Raw genomic sequence first — 24,828 nt, 5'->3', positions numbered from 1 at the left:
CCTAGACAGTTTGCCCTAGAGTCTCAATTTTAGCATCACTGTGATCCCTGGCTCCAGATGGAAAAAATGCATATCTCCAAATTCACATTGGGGCCAAAAATTGTATGGGCAATTTTGTTCCAAACCTACTTTGGCCAACTAGTCCCTGGTTTTTCGCCCAATCGGAACCAGACCAGTCTAGGACAATTCTTTGGACTCTCTAGATCAATAATTATTGAAAAAAAGTTGAACTTTTGCATTTGCCTGGCTGTAACAGGGTCATTTAGGAATGGGGCGGGACAAAAAAACATTCAAAAGCCTAAGATAGGTTAATCTTCTAGACATGCGGTATGATATAGTCATGCGTTGGAATCTGCCCTTTCCTTTGACTCCCTACTTCAAACTTCTCTAGATGGGTTCTAGGTTGGGGAGCTGTTGTAATTTTCCCAAACCTAACCTAACAGTCTAACACTAATATTCTAAAGAGAGTTAGTTGACATGTAGTTACCAAGTTGACATGTAGCTAGAATGATACTATGACATATTATAGCTGAAGGGCAGAGGTGCATGATAAATGAGCAATGTATCTGCCTTTAAAAAAATAAATAAATGAACACATTAGTCATTGCAGAGATGTAAAGGTCAAACAGAGTATTGATTAAGTGCTTGCAACTTCATTTTAATTGAAAAGATTCTGTATTTTAGAAACTGACACTATTCTTACAGTTTATTTTGCAATGAAAAAAAAAAAGGACTTCAGTTAACCCCCTGGGGTCGGCGGTATTGCCGGCGATACCAGCTCACTTTTGTTCTTATTGACTCAAATAACTCCGTCGATTTTTGTCATACAGGCAAGTGTTGTACATAATTTAAAACTGTTAAATGTCTTCTTTTATTTGTGTACACTCATAATAAAAACAAAATGTTGTGTTAATAAACATAAACAGTAAAAAAGTAAAGAAAATAAACATGATGCGCGTTCTGCCGTCTCTCTCAATGTGAAACTCATTCTGAAACGCGGCAGAAAATGACCTGTAACTCAGCGAATGTTTGTCACACAGACTTGAAACACATGTCTATACAACGCTTGGAGTCTCTATTTTTAAAGTATGTATATTATATAAAAAACAAATATTCTCTTTTTAAAGGGACAATATGTATCTTTTTAGGTATTTTATTATCTAAAATCAATATTTTTATTCATAAATATGTCCTCAATGGTGTCCAAATACCTCTGCCAATCAGTGGCGTGCACGGGGGGGCGGGGGGGCTCAAGCCCTGCCCCTTTTGTCTCAAAATGTATTGTGCCCCTCTCTGATAAATGTAAATAATAATTATTATTAAAATAAATATTATAATAAATAACAATACACTTATACACCATTGCCACGAACAATAATAATAATAATACAAACAAATATTAAATATTATTATTTTTTGGCGGAAGCATTTGGCGGAGGTGAAGTTGCAGTAGGCGGAGTTCTTTTTTTGCAGCGCTATGTACGCAGCAGTTCGCCGCGAGTCTTCAAACTGCACGGCAGCAGGTAACATTAAGCTAATACGGAAAAGTTACATTTATCCTACCATGCTACTGTAAAAGTTGTGGCAGCATGTGAGTTATGCTTAACAATCATAAAAGTATAACTCAATTTCAGCCGCATTCTGAGTCTGACAATGTCATTCGTTTTTGTCCAGGCCATAGCAAGTGTTCTTAGCTTGGGGAAATACATCTAGTGAAAGGAAATTTCATGTCCAAGGAAAAGTCCATGTACAGCTCTAAATTGTAAGGAATTTATATCTTTGATTTCATAGTACGCTTTACAATGAGGTTTATTTGTTTAGTATTCATATTAACTAACATTAACTAATCATGCAAAACAACTAAAAACATTACAGATCATGTACAAAGTAAAAAATCATCAATTGCCAGAAAGTATCCAAGGGTTGTTCACAGAAAGAGAATGCCAACATGACTTAAGCAGAACTTGTACAATTCAAAAAGAACATAGGGCCAATGCAAAGTACCATTGTATTTCAGTTAAAGGTGTAAATCTATGGAATAGCTGTCATGAGGAACTAAAAATATGTGGGGCACTTAATAAGTTAAAGAAACTATTTAAAAAATAATGCACTGAAACTATATGAAACCATTTAAAGAATGTTAAATGAACAAGCTGCTTTTGTTGTTTGGATTGTGCAATGGTATTGCATAGGAAATACTAATGTTTTTGTATTCTGTTTATATTTGTTTGTCAACATTATAATGATGTAAGACAATAATTATTTTTATTTTTTATTAAAATATGAGATGTTTTAAAAAGGTAGGCATTATAAGCAAGAGCTTCAGCCTTCACCTGTTTCAGACTGTGCTGTTGTTTGTTAGCTCAACTGTGTCTGAAACTAAACTAAACATTTGTTAGGCTACTGTAGGCCTATTTGTTAATCTTAGTTAATAATAATACAACTTTTAATTGTTTGTTCATGTTATGTCACAGTCAGTGCATTAACTAATCTTAACAAATACAACTTTTGATTTTAATAATGTTTTAGTAAATGCTGAAATTAATATTAACTAAGATTAATAAATTGTGTAGAAGTGCAGTTCATTATTAGTTCATGTTAATAAATGTAACTAATGAAACCTTATTGTAAAGTGTTACTGATTTCATGATAGCTAACACTTTATTGAATACATAGGCCTACAATTTATAACATCAACATAACTAAACATGAATTCCTCATAATAACCGACTTGATTCTCTGTTTTGTTTGGTAAAGTAAATAATATTTAGTTATATTATCATCATTTCCGAGAGAGGCTCTCTGACCTACTGCTGCTCTCCATCGAGTGAGATATTCCAAATAATTGTGAGGAAGTCATTAAAATATATAAAACACAACAGATAGACGGGTACTGCTTTAAATGATTTATTTTAAAAATAAATGTTTTTTTTTTTTAAAGTGCCCTTTTTGGTCCTTCCGCCCCTGCCCCTGAAGAGGTCTGTGCACGCCACTGCTGCCAATGATCTGACTTATCCTCGTAAACGAAGAATTTATTATCTTTATATACATGGGACGGGTAGGTACACGGAGGCTTCCATGTAGTTCCGCCATCTTGAAAAACTATAATAGCAGAGAGGGACAAAAAGTACTACTAGGCCAACGCGTTTCCACAACGCGTTTTCGTTCAGAGCCCGCGTCACGTGACTGAAACCAGCAGAAATGGAGCAGAGCAGTGAGAGGCGCTTGTCACTGCCGCAGCAAGTTTAAAAGGCTGCACTGCACGGTTAAGTCACAGGATAACGAGTCCTCTTCGTCGAAAAAGTCCAAAATAAGACCGTAAAAGGAAACGTGACCGGAGATTACAAAAACAAGGGTTAATGTCGGGATAGCTAATGTAGGAGAAAGCTTTCAAAAGAGACGCTGGAGTTGCCTGCTTTCTTCTCGACAGGTAAGTCAATGTTACGGTCTTAATTACAGGCTTTTTATTTTTATTTTTTTATTAGCCTATATAGACCAGCGTTTCCCAGCGGGGTGACGAGGCACCCTGGGGTGCTTCTGGCGAGAGCAGGGGTGCTGTGTAAAAAAACAATTTTTTACCATCAATCTCAGATCGTCGGAAGTCTCTAATAACAACAAATAATGCGCACAAATTTATAATAAAAATGCACATCATACGTTTTCGGCGTTGAATTGCGGAGGTTGCGCTTGCGTGTGATTTTATTCCCGTGCCTTATTCCCAGTGCGTCCACATAAAGCTGCCTATTTTTCATTGATGCGCTTACAGTCAAATACACACGAAAACATTGTCACAACGTCCGTCTTGCCGCGTATTCACATAAACACATCGGTTATGTCCATGCTGCTGTCATGTTTTTTCTGTCATCCTTTGGCTAGCGTTACATTATATAATCACGTTCTTCTTCATGCAAATGCTTCTAACCATGCAAGCAAGAAAATACAAAAGAGAATGCGCTGTCTGTGATGCTGACACGACGCGCGCCAGACTCGACTTCTCTTTCGCGCTTTCGCTTTGAGTATCCTCATGAGAGCAGTCTTAAATTAGTTAAATAAAGTCTTAAATGAACGTTAAGAGTTGTGAGAAAATGGGACGCGTGTGGGATCCACATGTGACAGTGCAGCAGTGACATCAGAATCAAATAACTCTTCTTCATTCATAAAAATATGCCATTAAACATTATTATTTGAAATATACTGTCTTTATGATGTTTCTACATTAATTTGGAGATTTACTGTGAAATTATTAGGCTACATAAAATATAGTAAAAACAAGTTATCTTGTGCAATTATAACAAAATTATCCCAATAATTATCACATTATCCCAATGATTATCCCAATAATTATCCCATACACTGAGTGAGCAAACATTTAGGTGAGATTTGCAATGGTAATTGAGCAATGTTTATATATGAATAAAAAGCCTTAATTGAATATGTCATTATGTAAAGTGATCTCTTCAGAAGAAAGTAATGATTTCCTAGATTTTAAATGAATGGACAAAAAAAATAAAAGATAAAAATATCTATATCTATATGACAGTAGGCCTATAAGTTCTTCCCTGTGGTATTGAAAATTGATACATTTATTTATTTATTTATTTATTGCTCAAGTCATACATAAATGTTTCATTCATTCATTCATTTGTAACATGCATGAACGAAGAAAAAAAAAAGGAACAGGAAGAAGAAAATCTTATGGTACCTGTCATTTATTTGTGCACATCAAAAATAAAATAAAAAACCCCCAGCACATTTCAAGGTATAGTATCAAAGCAGTATCGTGACAACACTAGTGTGGGGTGCCACACATTTTTTTTTTAAATTTCAAAGGGTGCCTTGACTGAAAAAAGGTTGGGAAACACTGATATGGACAGTAGAACATAGTTAAAAGTTAAACAGGCTCTTTGATGAATAGCAGCTATTGAGTAAAGTAGAGAAGGCCCTATAAACAAGGTTGTAAGTTTTGTTTGTTCAAAACTGTAACATTCGTTTGTTCGTTGTGTCAAGTTGTAGTTTGTTTGAAATAACAAACCAGTTCACCCGAAGGAAAACTCGATGAAGTGCTATTAGAGGACATCCTGTCATAGCTTTTTGGTACATAATGGCTACCGTAGATGCAACACACATTTGAAAAAGCGAGGCGCTAGAGAGCATTATTCATTTGATTGCAAAATACAATTTCACCACTAGATGGGAGAAAATCCCACTTAGTGTCCCTTTAAGTAATCCGTATGAAAGCAGCGGCATGTACAGTTTCTCAAACGAGTCCTAATTAACTTTAATGTGACCATGCCCACGCGCGCACGAGCGATTGACATGCAAATGATCCATGTGGAGAAAAGCAGACCTGCAAACGCCCTCATCACCTCAAAACAAAGATTCAGACACTTCGGTAACTTACTCCTCTCTGCTTTTCATCGAGTTTGGAAGACTGTGTTTGTGCTGTGGTGTGCTGTTTCACTCGGATTTACCTCAGAAGAACGCGATCAATGATGATTAGATTTTTAAGGTAAGACATGTTAAACGACCAGTTTAAAATGTATGTTATGAAATGAGTTTGGAGTAAAAACATGAACTAAGCCTAATATCGTACATGTATGTATCTATAAATAGAAACATGTTGAAATGTGAACTAGACTGGTAGGCAACCTTTCAGTGCTAAATGTAAATACTTCATTGCACTCAGTTTTGATTAGCTTATGACACTGATTATAATGCTAAAATACTTCCTTATGTGTAATGTAGCTTGTTTGCGAATATCTGCTTAGACAAATATAATGTGATTTAGTGCAAATATATTTCAGCCTCCGGTAAAATATGTGATAGGCTACTGTCTACATATTATTTTATTTATATAATTGTTCGGTTTTGGTTAGCCTATGACACGCTCCAATACTGCCTTATGCATAGATGTTTGTGAATACAGGTGTAAATGTTTGAAATGTAGTGATGTGTCTTGTTCGCGAACGATCCGTTCATTGCGTGTGATTTAGACCCGTGTTTACGGTTACTGTGTTTGTGGATATCTGCTCAAATGTAGATATGTATAATATGGTAACCAAAATGTTTCATATTTTGGAGCGAGCTCTGGTTTTGAATGTATCGCGATCACGTTTGAAACGATCGCGTTTGAAAAGCAAAACGCACTAAGGCTTCATGTTTTTACTATTATCTCATTTCATATCATCATAACGAATGGAAACATTTGAAGTAACATATGATAATTAATATATTTTTCTCTAGCGTAGTTGTTACTGAAATCTTTGGAAGATTTATATGCTGCTATAGGTTATTGTTATTATTATTTTATGCAGCACTGTGCATAGCCTATGCTTACAAGGCACAAAAAACCTGGTGTTCATTATATTATATATTGTTGGAAACATTTGTGTGTGTGTGTATTCTGTGAATTTTAAAAAGCAATTTTAACCAGAAAAATCAAATTTATTCCCAATAAATTTTAGAACTATATTCCCTATAGTTTCTCTTGATATCAGTATGTTCACTTTTTTTTTCTTTCAGGGACCAGATGCCATTGAGTCCTGCTGACTTCAACATTCACATGAGTCTCTGTACATGAACATGGTAAAGTGAAAATCAAACACCTTGGAAATGAAAGGTATGTACAATGTTTTTAGGAATGGCACAAAGATCTCTGTCTTTGGATTATTGTTTTCAATAGTGTGATTTTTGTCATTTGTTGTGTATATTTGGATTATGTTGTGTTGTAAATAAATCCAAACAATCAAAAAGCCATTCTTTTTTAAATCTCCTCATTCTTTGTGTAAGGTTGCTCAGAATGATAGGGCCTGATAGCTCCTAAAATAGGGCCATTAGGGGAGGGTCTTTGTCTTTCTCAGGTGTGAAAAGCTTGCATATTAATGAGGTGATCCGCCCCTTCGCATAAAGCTTTCTCACACAAAACACGTCTTAGAAATTTTAAATCAATATATTGTCTTCTCTGAATGAGCAGTCAGGATGATTTTCACATAGTTTTGGAGAAAATATTCTAGGCTACGTGATACAAAAGTCTTGTGAAGAAATAATCAGTAGGGGTTTCATGACCTTATTTCAGTGACAATTTTTTTTTTGTATTTTCACAAACCACGCATAAATGTGATTATCTCAAAACTACAAACTTTTACACACATGCTGCTGATATATTATTGTAGCAGAGTTTGTGCTGAATACAGTGTAATCAGACTTTAGCCATGAAAATGTCACAAGTAACAGAAACAAGCACAAATGTCAGAGCATGTCAGAACACCTCCAGGCCGCAGAAAACAGCTCAGACCCCAGAGGGTTAATCCCACTGAACAATAAATAGTGAAATATGTTACTCTCAGACAAAAAGCTTCAATATTCCCTTGCTTATTTCCCTGGACTTTGCCTTTGAATCAGAATATGTTAGATCGACATACTGTATTGTGTGTGGATTAGTAGCAGTAAAGGTTTTGAATGAGTAATTTGTACCTTTGAACAATATGATATGCTTTCACTCAGAGTGTGAATTACCCCACCATAATTGGGGGCTACTGCTCCTTCACTTCTTCTATGACCATCATGGTCCACTACCATATCAATCCCCACCGTGATCGGCAAGTGCAACATGTGTTGTGCAACACACATAGAAGGTCTAACATTCGCACATTTTTTTGTTGGTGGAGCTTGGTATCTCTAGGGGGGTCCGGGGGCATGCCCCCCCAGAAGAAAATTTTGTATATTTTAAAGATAAATTCATTAATCTGGTGCACTTTGAGTCACCCGAATCCACTATTAAAAATAAATAATCCACCCGCAAACCGCCCATATTCTCTGATTTAGATATCTGCATCTGATCATCACATTACAATTATTCAAATTCTTAGTGTTAAGCATGATAATATGGTAACATATCACACTGAAGTAGACTGATTTAAAATGAACATTTATTTAAAATAAAAGTTCTTCTTTTAGAAAAATTTGATTTTTTTAATAGCCTAAAGAGAGGCTTTACTCCCTTCAATCTTAAATTGTCAATGTTTCATTACATCACTGTTTGAAAACACAATTTTTTGTACCTTTATAAAGGGCATTTTCCCCTAATTGTATTAAATGTATGCTCCATCTTTCATTTCAAATTCTTAAATTTGATAAATATATTCAATTAAAATAATAAGACACTAGGCTGTTACCAATAAAATAAAAATAAATAATTTACATTGAAAAATTATAACTGTATTAAATTAGATTATTTTAAATATTTTTGAATATACAAATAAGGAATGCTGAAAAGAATGATACTTTATGAAACTAGCGTTTTGTCATTCAATGTCGACACTTGCTTGAGAAGTTGAAGTAGTTCTCCGTTGCTTCTAGCCACGGTGGTTAAAAATGGTACGGTCCACAATAGGGGTGTCTGAAATCGCTTTACATTAAAATGTTCCTACAGTGAAAATAGGAGTTGACTTGTATTGTAACTGTAATTATATTTTTTCACAATATCAGAAAAATTATCTGACCCCCCCCAAAACTGATATTTCTGTCCCTTTGGGGGGTACTGAGTCTTCATTGGGGGGTATAGTACCCCCCGGTACCCCCTGTAATTCGAACTATGCTTTCACTGGCCTCAAACACACACCACATATTGATATATGGTTTTGGGTGGAGCAAAATATTTTTTCTTGCGTAAACACCTTAAAAAAAGGCGTGCTTAATTTCTTTAAGTAACTTACACATCATAATATTAGAAAAGGAGGCAGTTTGTGCAAACTGCTTCTCTATTAATTTGCCCATGAAAGTGGCAAGTCCCGCAACCATGACAGCAAGATTCACCTGAGCCAACACAACCAACAAATAAATTGGGTTCCGCAGAGTCCTCCTGAAGATTTTGGGGAAGCCTGAGGAAAGATAAGAGACACCAAACTATTTGAAAGAATCTGAAGAACATTTCTACATTAAAGCACAAAAAGAATATCCATGAAGACAAGAACATCATATTTTGGTAGATTAATGAAACAGCATGGTTTCATGAAAACAGTATCCAAGGATCTTTAATATTTTGATAAGTCAGTGGTTGCGAGCTGGTTTTGTTTTAGAACCCATATTTTACATTTGACATCAAGTGAAGTCAGCATAATACAGTAATCTCCTTAAAAATCAAACACTAAAATTACATTATTAATATTACCAGGAAAGTTATTTTCAGACATATTACACAAGTTCCAAAATATTGTAGAGTTTGATTGGACGCACAACTTTTAACAACAAAACATATGGAACAATAATTTTTTGGTGTGCAGCCCACCCATTGAGAACAAATGTGCTACATTCATGATATACAATTGTTACAGGAACAGAACATTTGAATTATTAATTTGTAGTTGAGGTTTCACTTGATGGTCTCTTTAACACATTCTGTTGACTGTAAGTAATGTTACACCTACATGTCTACTAACTCTCATTAGAGTGTCAGTAGAGTATTAGTACTGTAGACTGGTAGGGTTAGAATAAGTTGACATGTACTTCCAAAGTTACTTATAGTCAGTATAATGTCTGTAATGAGACCATCACTGTCATGTCTGTGTACATGTTGTAGTGTAATTGTGTGAACACTGTGAGGTGCTATTGCTTCACCAGCTGTCTAGAACAACAACACATGAGTAAAGTGAGTTCAGTTCAACCACATGCGGTCTCCTGTCTTCAATACATTACATGGTGTCAGAAGTGGTTAAAAGTTATAAATTATGGATCAGCTGAAGCCCCCGGGAGCTTTGTGCTTGGAAGGAAACCTAGCCGAAAACTGGAGAGGTTGGATCCAGCGATTTGAACTGTATCTAATCGCGAGTGGAATCTCAGAGAAGTCGGAAAAGATAAAGTGTGCCACTTTTCTGCACGTCGCAGGAGACGATGCAATCAAGGTATTCAACACGTTTACATTTGATGATGAGGTTGACGACTTCGAGGTATTAAAAGAGCTGTTTGCCAAATACTGCGAACCATGAAAAAACCTGACATACCTGAGACATTTGTTCTTTATTAGAGCACAAGGCCAAACGGAGTCGATTGATGCTTATGTGACAGATTTAAAGAATAAAGCGAAGGATTGTGAATTTGGAGAACTTACTGAGTCACTGATAAGGGACAGAATTGTTTGCGCTATTACAAATGACCAGATCAGAGGCAGGTTGCTACGGGAACCCGATTTAACCCTACGTAGGTCAGTGGATATTTGCCGTGCCAGTGAAGTGAGTCAAAACCAATTAAAGTCACTGCAAGAAGAAATAGAAATCCCAGTGCACAAAATTCACAAGCAGAAAAATGTGAAAAAGGAAAAAGAGTTTATTCAGCCCAAGAAGTCACCAGGAGAATGCACAAGATGTGGATACAAACACGAACCAAAAAAATGCCCTGCATATGGACAGACATGCAAAGCCTGCAACAAAAAGAATCATTACGCAAAGAAGTGCATGACTCGTGTACAAACAGAGAAACAAAGAAGAGTTCATGGAATCAATCAAGACGAGGAAATGTTTCTTGGAACCATTGAGATGGAGACTGAACTGTATCAAATCAGTGATGAAGTGAAAAAGAAAGAGCTGCAAACTGGAGTACAACAGTGGACTGAAACACTCAAGGTAAACAACCAGAAGCTGATTGTAAAGTTAGATACAGGTGCAGACTGTAATGTCATATCAGTGCGAGACCTGGATGCATTAAAGATTGACAGAAATGACATAAGAAAATCAGGATGTAGTCTAGTGACATATTCAGGCCACAAGATGTCGCCCTTGGGTCAGCAATGCCTTGAATGTCAGTACAAAGACAAGCTGTAGACTCTTGAATTTCAAGTCATAGAGCAAAATGCCTGTGCAATTCTGGGAAGAGAATCATGCAGTGCTTTAGGAGTGATAAAAAGGATGTACGAAATAACAAAAGACACATCAAAAGATATTCTGAGTGAATATGAAGATTTGTTTACGGGGCTGGGTTGTGTTCCAGGGGTCTACCAGATTCAGACAAACCCTGAGGTCCGGCCAGTGATTCATGCACCCAGGAAAGTTCCAGTGGCATTGAAAAAGGACATTGAAAGAGAACTGAAACGCATGGAAGAGATGGGTGTCATCAAAAAACAGACTGCAGAATGGGTAAATAGTATGGTGACAATAGTAAAACCAAACAAGATTAGGATCTGTATTGACCCCCAAGACCTAAACAGAGCAATACGAAGGGAACATTATCCTCTTAAAACAATTGAGGAGGTCGTCGCAGAAATGCCCAGAGCCAAAGTATTCTCTGTGGTTGATGCAAATCAGGGATTTTGGCAGATCCGTCTGGATGACGACAGTTCTAAACTCTGTACATTTAACACACCCTTGGGGAGGTACAGTTTTACAAGACTTCCTTTTGGGATTTCATCCGCTCCAGAGGTGTTCCAAAGGTGTTTGTCTCAGCATCTGGAAGGAATGGAAGGAGTAGTTAACGTAATGGATGACATTCTGGTGTGGGGAGAAGACAAAAACTCACATGACTACAGACTGAGGGAGTTGTTTGAAAAACTGAGAAGCATAAACCTGAAATTGAATAGAAACAAATGCAAGATTGGCCTAAGTGAAATCAGCTACATAGGTCATGTGCTGAGTAAAGATGGACTGAAACCTGACAATGAAAAAGTGAGAGCTATTCTTGAGATGCCGGAGCCAGCGGACAAGGCAGCCCTACAGAGGTTCTTAGGCATGTTGCAGTACTTAGCAAAGTTCATCCCAAATCTTTCAGAAGTGACTGCACCTCTCAGGAAGCTGCTGGAAGAAAAAACACTCTGGCACTGGGAGAGTAAACAACAAGACAGTTTCAATCGTCTGAAAGTGCTAGTGAGTACAGCACCAGTGTTGAAATTTTATGATGTGAGCCAGCCAGTTACCTTGTCGGTGGATGCCAGTTCAGAAGGTTTAGGAGCTGTGATTCTTCAGGAGGGACAGCCAGTAGCGTACGGCTCAAGAGCACTAACAGATTGTGAAAAAAACTATGCACAAATTGAAAAAGAGCTTTTAGCAATTGTGCATGGCTGCGAAAAATTTCACCAATATCTGTATGGACGCTGCATTCAGGTTGAGTCCGACCACAAGCCGTTGGAGATTATTTTCAAAAAGCCACTCCATAAAGCTCCGTCCAGACTTCAAAAAATGATGATGAGACTGCAAAAGTATAGCCTGATGGTGAGATATGTTCCAGGAAAGGAGTTGCACATTGCAGATGCATTGAGCAGAGCTTACCTTCAAGAGCATTGCAATCAGGACAACAGAGAAGAGGACGAGATGGAAGTGAGTTTTATACTTCACCAGTTACCTGTTTCAGAGGAGAAAAAAGAACAGTTTCAGTCAGCGACTTTACAGGATGAAGAACTGAGATTAGTCAGAGAAGCGGTTCAGTCTGGGTGGCCAAACTCAAGAAGCCAAGTACCAAAACCTATCCAGCAGTACTGGACTTTTAGAGAGGAACTGAGTTTCACAGATGGACTGTTATTCAAAAACGGTAAACTAGTAGTCCCAAACAAAATGCGAGATGAAATGCTTGAGAGGATCCATGAAGCACACATGGGTATTGTAAAGTGCAAGGAAAGAGCTAGAGACGTCTTGTTCTGGCCAGGGATGGCAAAGCAGATCGAAGATGTTGTCAGCAAGTGTGACATCTGCAATATGCACAGAAACAGCAATCCCAGAGAGCCACTTGTGTCACATCCTGTCCCAGAAAGAGCATGGTCAAAGCTTGGAATGGATTTGTTTCACTTCAGAGATGCGGATTACCTCCTCGTTGTGGACTACTTTTCCAAGTACCCTGAAATCGCTAAATTAAGTGATATGACAAGCAAGTCAGTCATTGCGGTTCTCAAATCAATGTTCGCCAGACATGGAGTGCCAGATGAACTTTTTTCAGATAATGGTAGTCAGTTTGTAAGTGCTGAAATGCGAGCGTTTGCAGCCAGCTGGGAGTTCATTCATACTACCTCAAGTCCTGGATTTCCGCAGTCAAACGGTCAGGCAGAGAGGGCAGTGCAAACAATAAAAAATCTGCTGAAAAAAGCACAAGACAGTAACAGAGATCCATACATTGCTCTCCTGGAGTTTAGAAACACACCGTTGAGTGGAATAGGCCTTTCCCCTGCACAGTTACTCATGGGAAGAAGACTGAAGTCAAAGATTCCAGTATCAAAGAAACTGCTGATGCCCAAGGTTTTCAGACAGGTGCGTAACAGACTGAGTCACAGACAAGTCAAACAAAAGCAATACTTTGATCGTGGGACAAGAAAGCTGCCGGAATTGAAGAAAGGAGAAGGAGTGAGAATTAGACAGGATAACAAATGGCAACCTGCAGTTGTTCTCGACAAACTTCAACAACCAAGATCTTACATTGTTCAAACACCAGAAAGTCGCATCTTCAGAAGGAATAGAAGAGATTTGCTGAAAACAAAGGAGACAGTGTGTCCTTCTTCACATCAAACTGAAGTTGAGGATGATTTACCCCTTCCATCACCAAATTCTGAGCTGAATTCAGAGCAAGAAAACAATATGAACAATAACGCCAGTGCAAGTTGTTCATCTACTGTGAGTGCCAAGAGTTCACCTGTGAGAAATAGTCCATTTCGTGGAGTGGGTAGTGAGAGACTGTCAAGATTTGGTCGGCCTATCAGAGTGCCTAGTAGGTACCGGGAGTAATGCAGTATAGCATCAAGTCCTAAGAGTAACTTAAGTTTAATGTTGTGTGCAAGTTATATGTAAAAAAAAAAAAAAAAAAGGGAGATGTCATGTATGTGTACATGTTGTAGTGTAATTGTGTGAACACTGTGAGGTGCTATTGCTTCACCAGCTGTCTAGAACAACAACACACGAGTAAAGCGAGTTCAGTTCAACCACATGCGGTCTCCTGTCTTCAATACATTACAATCACAATAAATATTTAGCAGATATTAAGCAAACAGTCTACTAATGCTCTAATGAGAATTAGTTGATGTGTAGTTGCAAAGTTACTTATTAACAGAATGTTCAAAAGGGACCATCAAAATAAAATGTTACAGTAGTTGAGACAAAAAAAAAAAGTCAAAAGTCATTATTTGGCTCCTAACATCTGGTTCTGAGTAAGTAGGTCAAAGTGCGTAGCATAAAGTTTCTTTGCTTCACTTAGCGTGTTCTAATGTAGGCCATAAACCTGCATCTTACTTACTAATCACTTAGAATCCAGTTTGACCAGATGCTGAATATGATGAGATTTTGTGGGTGAGTTTGTGGAATTATCTCTGAACTGGCTGTTAAAATAATGCAGACAGCATGCAAATAAACAACATTACCAGCAAGCGCAAATTAATTTCCCCAGGTTGATTTTTGTTATTTGAACTTGGAAGTACTTAATTTGTGACTAATAAAATCGCTGACAGGTAAAATGGCAAACACACTTTTTAGGAACTCAGTGAGAGAAACCTCTTCCTTTGTGTCAGTTCCAGGCTTCTTGTCTTCCATAATTTTCTCTGTTGATGGCTCTGCAGGAGTTTCTTCGATTTCCTGAGGAGATTGAAATCTAAATTTGTTTTTGAAATACCAACTGATATGATCAAGATTGTAGTGAAAAACTCTGGAATATGAAGTAGCGATGCACATATTGCAAACTGGTTTACACCAGCAAATCATCTTAACCTTTTTAGGATTTTATGAAGCCTGTTTTTATACCAATATTTTAAAAGTTGAGGTTTTGCATCCAATATTAGAATATGCTCATTTACAGAGTTCAGAAAAAGAACATTTAGTACAAGAACATTCTTGTTGAACACACACTTTGTGTTTTATGCGAGGTTAGCATGTTGAGCAAGAGGGTCAAGAACAGGCTGAGACAAGCTCCTTTTGTACTCAAGTTTCTTTCCTTGTTTGTAGTTATTTTTTTTTAAAATATATTTATACACGTTCTGTGAGATCCTAGTAGGCTTCATGAACAAAGCCAGAATCTTAAATTACAGCAGAAACACTCACATTCATCTGATTTATATCAGAATTTACTAAATAATTTCCAGAATCAAAAAGGCCAAAGATGGGATTTGTTATATACATCACCTCCTCTGGATATCTTCTTAGGGAAAAACAGATATGGCAAAGAAGTCAGGAGAAGGAGGGTGGCAGCTATCAAGAATCCCAACCACCAAGCTCCAACCCATCTGGGGTCATCATTTTTCAGAGAAAATTTTTTATCTGAAAAGTGGAAATAACAGCTGATTCATCATAGATTTCCCACATACAAGAGACATGAAGCCAAACTTACTACAGAGTGTATAACTTACAGACAGATATGTAGAAGGGCCGAGAGGAAATGGAAAAAAGACAAACTGCAGATCTCTTATGAGATGCTTAAAGACTCTCTTTTTAAATATCAAAATGAGTTGAGAGTGGCCAAATCAAATTATTTTTCTACCCTTATAGATAAAAACCACAATAATCCCAGACTTCTTTTTAATATTATTAATACTGTTACAAATCCAGCTGTGTCTATCTACCCGAGTGAGTCAGTGGCTATGTGTGAGCGGTTTTGCAAGTTTTTTATAGACAAGATAGCTGGAATTAGAAACAACATGCAATTGATCACTGGTAATCCTGCAGTTGAGTTAAATTACATCGGCAGACTGAGTAAGTTTACACCAATCACTATGACTTTTCTAAATGACACAGTGAAGCAGCTAAAACCGACAGGATCACCATTAGACACTATCCCAGCACGACTATTTAAAAAAGTGTTCAGTGTAGTGAGTACGACACTCCTACACTTTGTAAATAGATGCCTTGAGTTGGGAGTTGTTCCTGAGCGTTTAAAACATGCGTCAGTGCAACCCATACTGAAGAGGCCAAATTTAGACTCATCGAATCTATCAAATTTTAGACCTATTTCGCACCTCCCATTTCTAACAAAAATTTTAGATAAAGTAGTTCTATGTCAGCTTGAAACTTTTTTGAACGAAAATAAAATCTTTGATATATTTCAATCTGGTTTTAAAAAATTTCACTCTACGGAAACGGCACTTGTTAAAGTACTCAATGACATTTTTTTAGCCACTGACTCTGGAGATTCTGTAGCATTGATACTCCTGGATTTAAGTGCGGCATTTGACATGGTAGACCACAATGTCCTGCTATCTCGGCTAGAACACATAGTGGGCATCAGAGGCCCAGTATTACATTGGTTTCAGTCGTATCTTACAAACAGGAGTTTTTCAGTCAACATTAGTAACTACCGATCTTCATCAGTAAAGTTAACATGTGGAATTCCTCAAGGCTCCACACTGGCTTTTTGATTTGATTTTTGATTTGATTTATTTAATTATATCAAGAAAGCCTTAAACATAAAACAAAAAGGCATCAGATACAATCGAGGATAAAAACACAATAAAGTCCAGGACTTATTTCCATTGTGGCTCCGATGCTGTTTTCTTTATATATGCTTCCTTTGAGTACTATTTTTAGAAAATATGACTTGAGTTATCATTGTTATGCAGACGACACACAAATGTATTTTCAGTCAAGTCAAGTCAAGTCAACTTTATTTATATAGCGCTTTTCACAATACAGATTGTATCAAAGCAGCTTCACAGGATTAAATAAAATAGTACATCAGTGTTTGTTTCTAGTTTAAAACATCCATGTTTGATAATGCTGATCAATAGTATTGTTGATTGATTAATTAAATTAAGTATCCCCAACTGAGCAAGCCAAAGGCAACAGTGGCAAGGAACCGAAAAACTCCATCAGGTGACCTAATGGAGAAAAAAAAACCTTGGGAGAACCCAGGCTCAGTCGGGGGCCAGTTCTCCTCTGGCGTTTATGAGGTAAAGACCGGATTTTACTGTAAGATTAAAAATATTATATAAATGCCTGGCTGAAGAGATGCGTCTTTAATCTAGTTTTAAACTGGGAGAGCGAGTCTGAGCAACAAACAGTATCCGGAAGACTATTCCAGAGTTTTGGTGCTAAATGTGAAAATGCTCTCCCTCCTTTGGTGGATCTGGATATCCTAGGTATGACCAAAAGCCTTGAATTTAGTGATCTTAAAGAGCGTGATGGATTATAGGGCGATAGAAGATCCGTTAAATAGACTGGAGCTAAGCCGTTTAGGGCTTTATAAGTCAGTAGCAATACCTTGTAATTAATACGGAACTTTATAGGTAACCAATGCAGTGATGATAAAATTGGTGTTATATGGTCAAATTTTCTTGATCTAGTAAGAACTCTAGCGGCGGCATTTTGGACTAACTGTAGCTTGTTTATTGAGGATGCAGGACAACCAGCCAATAAAGCATTACAGTAATCTAATCTCGAGGTCATGAACGCATGAACTAACTTTTCTGCATCAGAAACAGAGAGCATATTACGTAGCTTAGCAATGTTTCTGAGGTGGAAAAAGGCTGTTTTTGTAACATATGAAATATGATTTTCAAAAGACAGGTTACAATCTAATATAACACCCAGGTCTTTTACTGTAGATGATAAAGTAACGGGACATCCTACTATGTTAAAGTTGTATTGTAAGAGGTTTTGTGGGCGGTTTTTTGAACCGATAAGTATTACCTCTGTCTTGTCTGGATTCAATAAAAGAAAATTGCGCGTCATCCAATCTTTTATATCTTTAACACACTCTGTCAATTTGGATAATTTAGCGTTTTCATCCGGCCGTGATGAAATATATATTTGAGTGTCATCAGCATAACAATGGAAACTAATTCCATGTTTCCTTATAATATTTCCAAGTGGCAGCATATATATTGAGAATAATAGAGGGCCTAACACAGATCCTTGCGGCACTCCATAGTTTACTGGAGTTATGATCGATTTTTCTCCATTTAAATAGACAAAATGGTATCGGTCAGATAGGTATGATCTGAACCAGCTTAGTGCTTGTCCTTGAACACCGGTATAATTTTGTAGTCGATCTAAGAGTATTGTATGATCTATAGTATCGAACGCAGCACTAAGATCAAGTAAAACTAATATTGAGATACAGCCTTGGTCAGAAGCTAAGAGTAAATCATTTGTGATTTTAACGAGCGCAGTTTCAGTGCTATGATGCGGCCTGAACCCAGACTGAAACTTTTCATAGATGTCATTTTCTTGTAAGAAAGAGCCCAGTTGAGAGGACACAACTTTTTCTAGTATTTTGGACATAAAAGGAAGATTTGAAATGGGTCTATAATTTGCTAGATTATTTGGGTCTAATTGTGGTTTCTTAATGAGAGGTTTTATAACTGCCTGTTTAAATGTTTTTGGAACATGACCTAAAGTTAAAGATGAGTTAATAATATTGAGGAGAGGCTCTTCCACTACAGGTAACACTTCTTTTAGTAGTTTAGTTGGTATGGGATCTAATAAACATGTTGTTGTTTTAGAGGAAGTGATAAGTTTATTTAACTCTATTTGTTCTATAGTTGTAAAGCTCTGTATTTGTTCTTGCGGGGTGATAATCGAGGCTGAATTATAAGGCGCGATTGAGGATTGAACGTTTACAATTGTGGTTCTGATGTTTTCTATTTTCTCAGTGAAAAATTTCATGAAATCATTACTACTAAACTGTAACGGAATATTTTGTTCAGGTGACGCTTGTTTATTTGTTAGTCTAGCCACGGTGTTAAATAAAAACCTAGGATTGTTTTGGTTGTTTTCTATTAGTTTGCGGAGATGCTCAGCCCTGGCCGCTTTTAGGGCCTTTTTATAACGTGACGTACTGTCTTTCCAAGCGATTCTAAAAACCTCTAAATTAGTTTGTTTCCATTTACGCTCTAAATTACGAGTTTCTCTCTTTAGAACACGCGTAGTATTGTTGTACCATGGTACTTTAATTTTCTCTCTGACCTTTTTTAGTCTCATAGGTGCAACAATATTCAATTTCCCAGAGAGAATGGTGCTCATAGTGCTGGTTAGTTCCTCTAGTTCATCTGTTTGTTTAGGTTCACTGAGCAGCTGAGACAGATCCGATAAGCAATTTGAAAAATTATCTATGGTGGATGGAAGGATTGTTCTGCCTAATCGATAACGCGGCGCAGCATGATATATTACAGGGGTACGTAAATTTTCCTCTTAACCATGGAAAGAATCTAGAAGAGATGGCTGATTGCCTTGAGGATGTGAAAGCATGGATGTCGCAAAACTTTTTAAGTTTGAATGAGGAAAAGACCGAAGTTATAGTGTTTACACCTTCCAGTCTACACGATACAACAAATATAAATCTTGGTACCTTGACACCATATGTGAAGCCATATGTTAAGAACTTGGGAGTGGTACTAAAAGTGCCCTAAAGCTTGATAGACAGGTCAATCAAGTTGTAAAATCATGCTTTTACCAGTTACGAACTCTGGTAAAAATTAAGTCTATACTCTCATTCTCTAACTTTGAAAAAGTCATACATGCTTTTATCTCTACCAGGCTGGACTATTGTTATTCGCTTTATGTGGGGATCAGTGAATCATCCATTAACCGCCTTCAAATAGTCCAGAATGCCGCTGCAAGAGTTCTGACAGGAACTCGAAAACGAGATCATATAACTCCTGTCCTTAAGTCACTCCATTGGCTGCCAGTGCACTATAGAATCACTTTTAAAGTTTTATTATTATTTAAGTCATTACATGGGATGGCTCCATCATACCTCACGGACTTACTGACTGTTTATCAACCATCAAGAGCTCTTAGGTCTGCGAACCTAGGCCTTCTGGTGGTTCCAAGAATAAAACTTAAAGGGGGGGGGGTGAATTGCTGTTTCATGCATACTGAGTTTTTTACACTGTTAAAGAGTTGGATTCCATTGCTAAACATGGACAAAGTTTCAAAAGTTAAGTTGTACATTTGAAGGAGTATTTTTGTTCCAAAAATACTCCTTCCGGTTTGTCACAAGTTTCGGAGGGTTTTTTTCGAGTATGGCTCTCTCTTACGTAAGAGAGGGCGGAATTTCCTTATATGGGTCCTCAGGGCACTTCTCCGCGGGCGCGCACGCACTCGTAGACCAGAGAGAGAAGAGAGCGAAAGCAGTACGTTACCTCAAAGCGCTATGCTCGGCTTTTAGGGAAGTCAATGTCACCAAAGAAGTGGGTTTTTGGTTGCCAGGGCAAGACAACCCTGCACAGATTCCCAAAGAACCCAGCATTAAGGGAACAGTGGATGGAGTTTGTTTTTCCTGAGCATAAACGGAGTTGTGTAGACTGTTTGTTCCCTGCATTTCGACGATGATTGTTTTATAAACAAAGCCCATATCGACGGATGTGCAGATCGTCTAATGCTTAAGGATCGAGCAGTCACAATGATAAAGGTTCGCTGTCGCATGCGGTGAGTAAAGTGCTTCAAATGTCTCTCTGTGTTGTTGTTAGCTCGGTTAGCACTATAGCACACCGCCCACACGGCCCGCCCCCAGCCGCTCGGTTTTTTCCGGAAAGACTCGGTACAGCCTATCTTTACATTAAAAATATAATAAAACTAAAGACGTTTTGGAGATATGAAGGATGCAATACTACTCTATAGGTACTCAAGATTAACAGGAGATTGAGTGAAAATGAGCAATTCACCCCCCCTTTAAGACTAGAGGAGACAGGGCTTTTTCTAGTGCCGCTCCTAGACTCTGGAATAGCCTCCCTCCTGAAATCAGAGCTGCGCCAACTTTGGGCATTTTTAAAGTGAGGTTAAAGACATTTCTATTTGATCTGTCGTATGCAAATTGAATGTTGAAGCAACTGTCTTGTTGTTATCTTTGTAGTGTATTGCGTCATGTCTTTTTTTTATCCTTTGTACAGCACTTTGGATCAACGGAAGTTGTGCTTATATGAGCTTTATAAATAAATTGATTGATTGATTGATTGATTGATACTATGATACATCAAGCAAGACTGCTAAAGATGTTTAATCTTGAGGTCAAACTTTCTTTTTAAAATCAGTATAGCTTGTCAAAAGGCACTCGTCTAAACATGTTTAGTACAGTTGCTAAAGTATTTAATTATAATGACATCTCATGCCGTTTAAGCGCAGTAAAGTGTGTAAATGTGACTTTACATTTATGAAATGTAGACATGGCATATTAGACTCACCTGAAGAAATCTCAACATCAACAAAGAAACGAAGGAGGACAGATGACATCAAGTAGCCAAATGCCGGCCCAATCACAGTAACTGCGAAAAGTATGCCTGTAAAAAAAGATAAAGTTGGATTATTTCTTGAATGAACCACTGTATTTTGGGAATTGATGATTAAATAAAACTCTATTAATCAAAAATATTTTCAAACCAAGGTAGAAGGGTGAACTCCTCTTTTCTGCATAATCATCTATGTAGGAAATCCCAAAAGGTTGTGTGGGGACACCGCCAATGCCCAGCAGTAACTGGCCCAGTAGAAATATTGGATACACTACAGTGCCATTCATGTTTGTATAGCATTTCTGATTAGATTCTTCCTCAGGGGAAATGTTCTGTGATTGGCAAAGACCCGAGCTGTTGTCTTTGGTGTCTGTGCAACAAATACAAACAGGTTAAATACAATCCGTTATTAAAGGGGGGGTGAAACACTCAGTTTCAGTCAATCTCATGTTAATCTTGAGTACCTATAGAGTAGTATTGCATATCTCCAAAAAGTCTTTAATTTTATTATATTTATAAAAGAAAGATAGGCAGTACCGAGTCTTTCCGGAAAAGAATCACGAGTGCTGTTCTTGTGCTTACGTGCCGATAGCTAACAACACACAGACATTTGAAGCAGTTTTACTCACCGCCTGCGGTTCCAACGCACGACCGTTAACCTTTATCATTGGAACTGCTCCATTCTAAAGCATTAGACGATCTGCAAATCCGGCGTCGAACTGGGCCTTGTTTATAAAACAATCATCGTCGAAATGCAGGGAACAGGGAACTCCGTTGATGCTCTGGAAAAACAAACTCCATCCACTGGTCCCTTAACGCTGGGTTCTTCAGGAATCTGTGCAGGGTTGTCTTGCCCTGGCAACCGAAAACACACTTCTTTCTTTAACATCGCGAGCACAGCGCTTTGATGGGCGTACTGCTTTTGCTCTCTCGCTCGTCGCTCTGGTCTATGGGTGCGCACGCGCCCTTCCGGGAGAAGTGCCTTTAGGACCCGTATAAGGAAATTCCGCCCCATCTGACGTCACACAGGCCCATACTCGAAAAAAACTTCAGAAACTTGTGACAAACCGGAAGGAGTATTTTTCGCACAGAAATACTCTTTCAAACTAAATTTTTTAAACTTTGTCCATGTTTAGCATGGGAATCCAACTCTTTAACAGTGTAAAAAACTCAGTATGCATGAAATAGCATTTCACCCCCCCCCTTTAAGTACATCCAGTAGTTAACTACAAAAATAGCTAATTTAAAAGAAAAAGGTTTACTCACTGCTATTAAAGCCTGTATACTTGTACTCTCCACCAATGAAGTGAGGTAGTGCTATAAGGAACACCCCCATGCTAGCGATCATTGCTCCAATTCCTATACATCTCGGCCGATGTACACGACTCCCAAAGAAACTCACAAACACGATGAGAACCGTGTTCCCCACCTTTGCTTAAAATCAACAAAACTTACATTGCATGATCTGATATAATAGTCAAAACTAGATGTACCGCATCGCGGTACAAAATATGACCGCCGCTCAGGCCTGCACTGGCTTTCCACAAAAATAAATGACGTGGAGCAATTTGGCTGTATTGCGTGTTTATGTATATACCTAAAAAAAGTAATAGTATGTGCATGTCTGTCTGTGTATGTGTGTGTGTTTGTGTTTGTGTATGTGTGTGTCTGTGTGTGTGTGTGTGTCTGTGCGTGTATGTATGCGTGCGTACATGTGTGTGCGCGTGTGTGTTTGTGTGTGTGTGTCTGTGCATGTGGATTTGTATGTGTGTGTATGGGTGTGTGTCTGTGCGTGTGGATGTCAGTGTGTATGCATGCTTGCGTTTGTTTGTATTCCTGCATGTGTGTGTGTGACAGTATCATCCTAAACCAGCAACCCTTCGCTCAACAGCACCATCTACAGGCCGATGAGTGTACAGTCACTAAATGTGCACATAAATGAATTTATTTTATACCCCCCCATGGATGAAATTCTACGAAACTTAGCATACCCCCAGAGGATGTCAAGTTAATCATACACATGAAATATGGTGCAGTTCTGAACATCTCCACTGAAGATAGGGGCGATTAAAGCAGAATAATATTGCATTTTCATTTTTTATGGGAAGGGGCGCAAATCACAAATGAGTGATTATGGGCTAGGTTGATGTGGGCCCTTAAGAGTGGGCCCTACATACCATAAAAATTTCTTCATCCTCGGTGCCACGGTTCAGGTAGTTATTTAGGAAAAACTGAATTTTTTGGGTTTCGGGGGGCCCAGCGCGGGGGGGAGTGGCCCCCGGGGACCAAACGAAATTTTTCCGTAAAAGTCTAGTGGGGCTACATGCCCACCAAATTTCATGTTCCCCGGTGTTTCGGTGTCCCTGGTATCGTTGACGGAAAATTCAGTAGGTGACGAAAAAAAAACTAAAAGAAAACTTTGACAATCCCTATATGACCGCTTTCGCTATCTATGCTAGCGGCGGTCATAATTATACTTATAATATTAGTCTTTGCAGATGCAGTACCATTTCATATTAAGACTTTGTGTCTGAACTTGTAACTTTACAGGAGAACTCGGCAACTCTAGCGAACTCTAGTCACTTCTTCGCTGATTTTCCCTTTTGTTGTCGCATGTTTCCCCACGAGCTCCCCCTACAGCTGTGATGTGGCGTATATTTCACAACACGGTCGTAAAAACTCACTTGCGGCGGCCTCCTCCCCTTCTCTACCGCTGCTCATGTGCATTTGTTTTGATCGGAGCAAGCCAACTGTATCGTGTGGAGCTATGTCTGGCTACCGAGGTGGGTAATCTGGTAATATCATACATGCGTGTGTGTTTATGTCGAATTGCCGTAAAGCAATTCGTGTTTCGCCCTCGTTCTCGTTCTCTTTCTCGCTTCTCACGAGACTTCCAATTTCTATCTTGCCGGGACGGTAGTGGCCAAGTTGCAAGGTTGGTTTTCCGCCTGGGAACGCTGGGGGGAGCGGGGAACAGGTTGTTTAACCATCCAAATGATTTCTAGACAGTTTTATTAAGTTAAAAAAGTTACCAAGTTCTCCTTTAAAAATGAAATAATTGCTAACCAGGTGCTAACAGATGTCAGAAACAACTTGAAAATAAGGTATTTGCCTTCTTCAGGCCATTCATGATATTGTGTTAGCACCATTGAAATATAAAATTTTATCCATGCCTCATTGAAGGCTGCTAGTAGTCCTGACATCTGACTGGAAAATCCATATCGTCTGTCAATAGTGGTTATGGAGCCCTTCAGATAACCAGACACCAGGAGCTGAGCAAGTTGTAGCATCCCATGACACAGTACAAAAAACTGAAACACAAAGGAAAAAAAGTGATAAAAATGTAAATTCCTTTGGTGTGCATTCTGTAAATATGTATACAGGGCTCCAGACTAACTTTTTTTACTGACAAATTCTCTTATAATAAATAGACTTAACGTACAGATATTACAATGTCCAGTTTTATTTTAAGTTAACAGGGCTCCAGACTAACATTTGAGGGCAGCAGCACTGGAGCCACTGAGTTCTACAAATAATATCTGGTAGCACTGTGGCTGACAATAAAGCACTGAGCTTAATTTAGGGTGTAGATGAAATTAACTTTAATTATTATCATTCATGATGTCTTAATATTAATTAAAAAGCAAAACGAGTGAAAAAATGGATGATATTAGGGAGTGAAAATAGCCAATAAGCATCCTACTGTTTACAATGTT

At 38.0% G+C, this 24,828-nt stretch overlaps 1 protein-coding gene across 1 annotated transcript in view; it reads right to left on the bottom strand.

Annotated features, from left to right (window-relative positions):
* LOC307151292 (solute carrier organic anion transporter family member 2B1-like) overlaps positions 1-24,828 on the bottom strand; it is a gene marked incomplete at its 3' end in the record, with an annotated part of 29,264 nt that overhangs the window by 621 nt on the left and 3,815 nt on the right. Inside the window, exons 3-9 of the mRNA XM_079859244.1 lie at positions 24,286-24,423; positions 22,379-22,541; positions 21,264-21,482; positions 21,068-21,163; positions 15,070-15,209; positions 14,426-14,531; positions 8,715-8,879 (exon numbers count right to left, since the gene is read on the bottom strand). Coding sequence (XP_079715370.1) covers positions 8,715-8,879; positions 14,426-14,531; positions 15,070-15,209; positions 21,068-21,163; positions 21,264-21,482; positions 22,379-22,541; positions 24,286-24,423 — 1,027 coding nt within the window. The remainder of the gene's footprint in view (positions 1-8,714; positions 8,880-14,425; positions 14,532-15,069; positions 15,210-21,067; positions 21,164-21,263; positions 21,483-22,378; positions 22,542-24,285; positions 24,424-24,828) is intronic.

The sequence above is a fragment of the Squalius cephalus genome, assembly GCF_949319135.1.
Source record: "Squalius cephalus genome assembly, chromosome: 23".
Taxonomy (NCBI): Eukaryota; Metazoa; Chordata; class Actinopteri; order Cypriniformes; family Leuciscidae; genus Squalius; species Squalius cephalus.
Note: the sequence above shows the minus strand (reverse complement) of the source record. Positions and strands in the feature narration are given on the sequence as shown.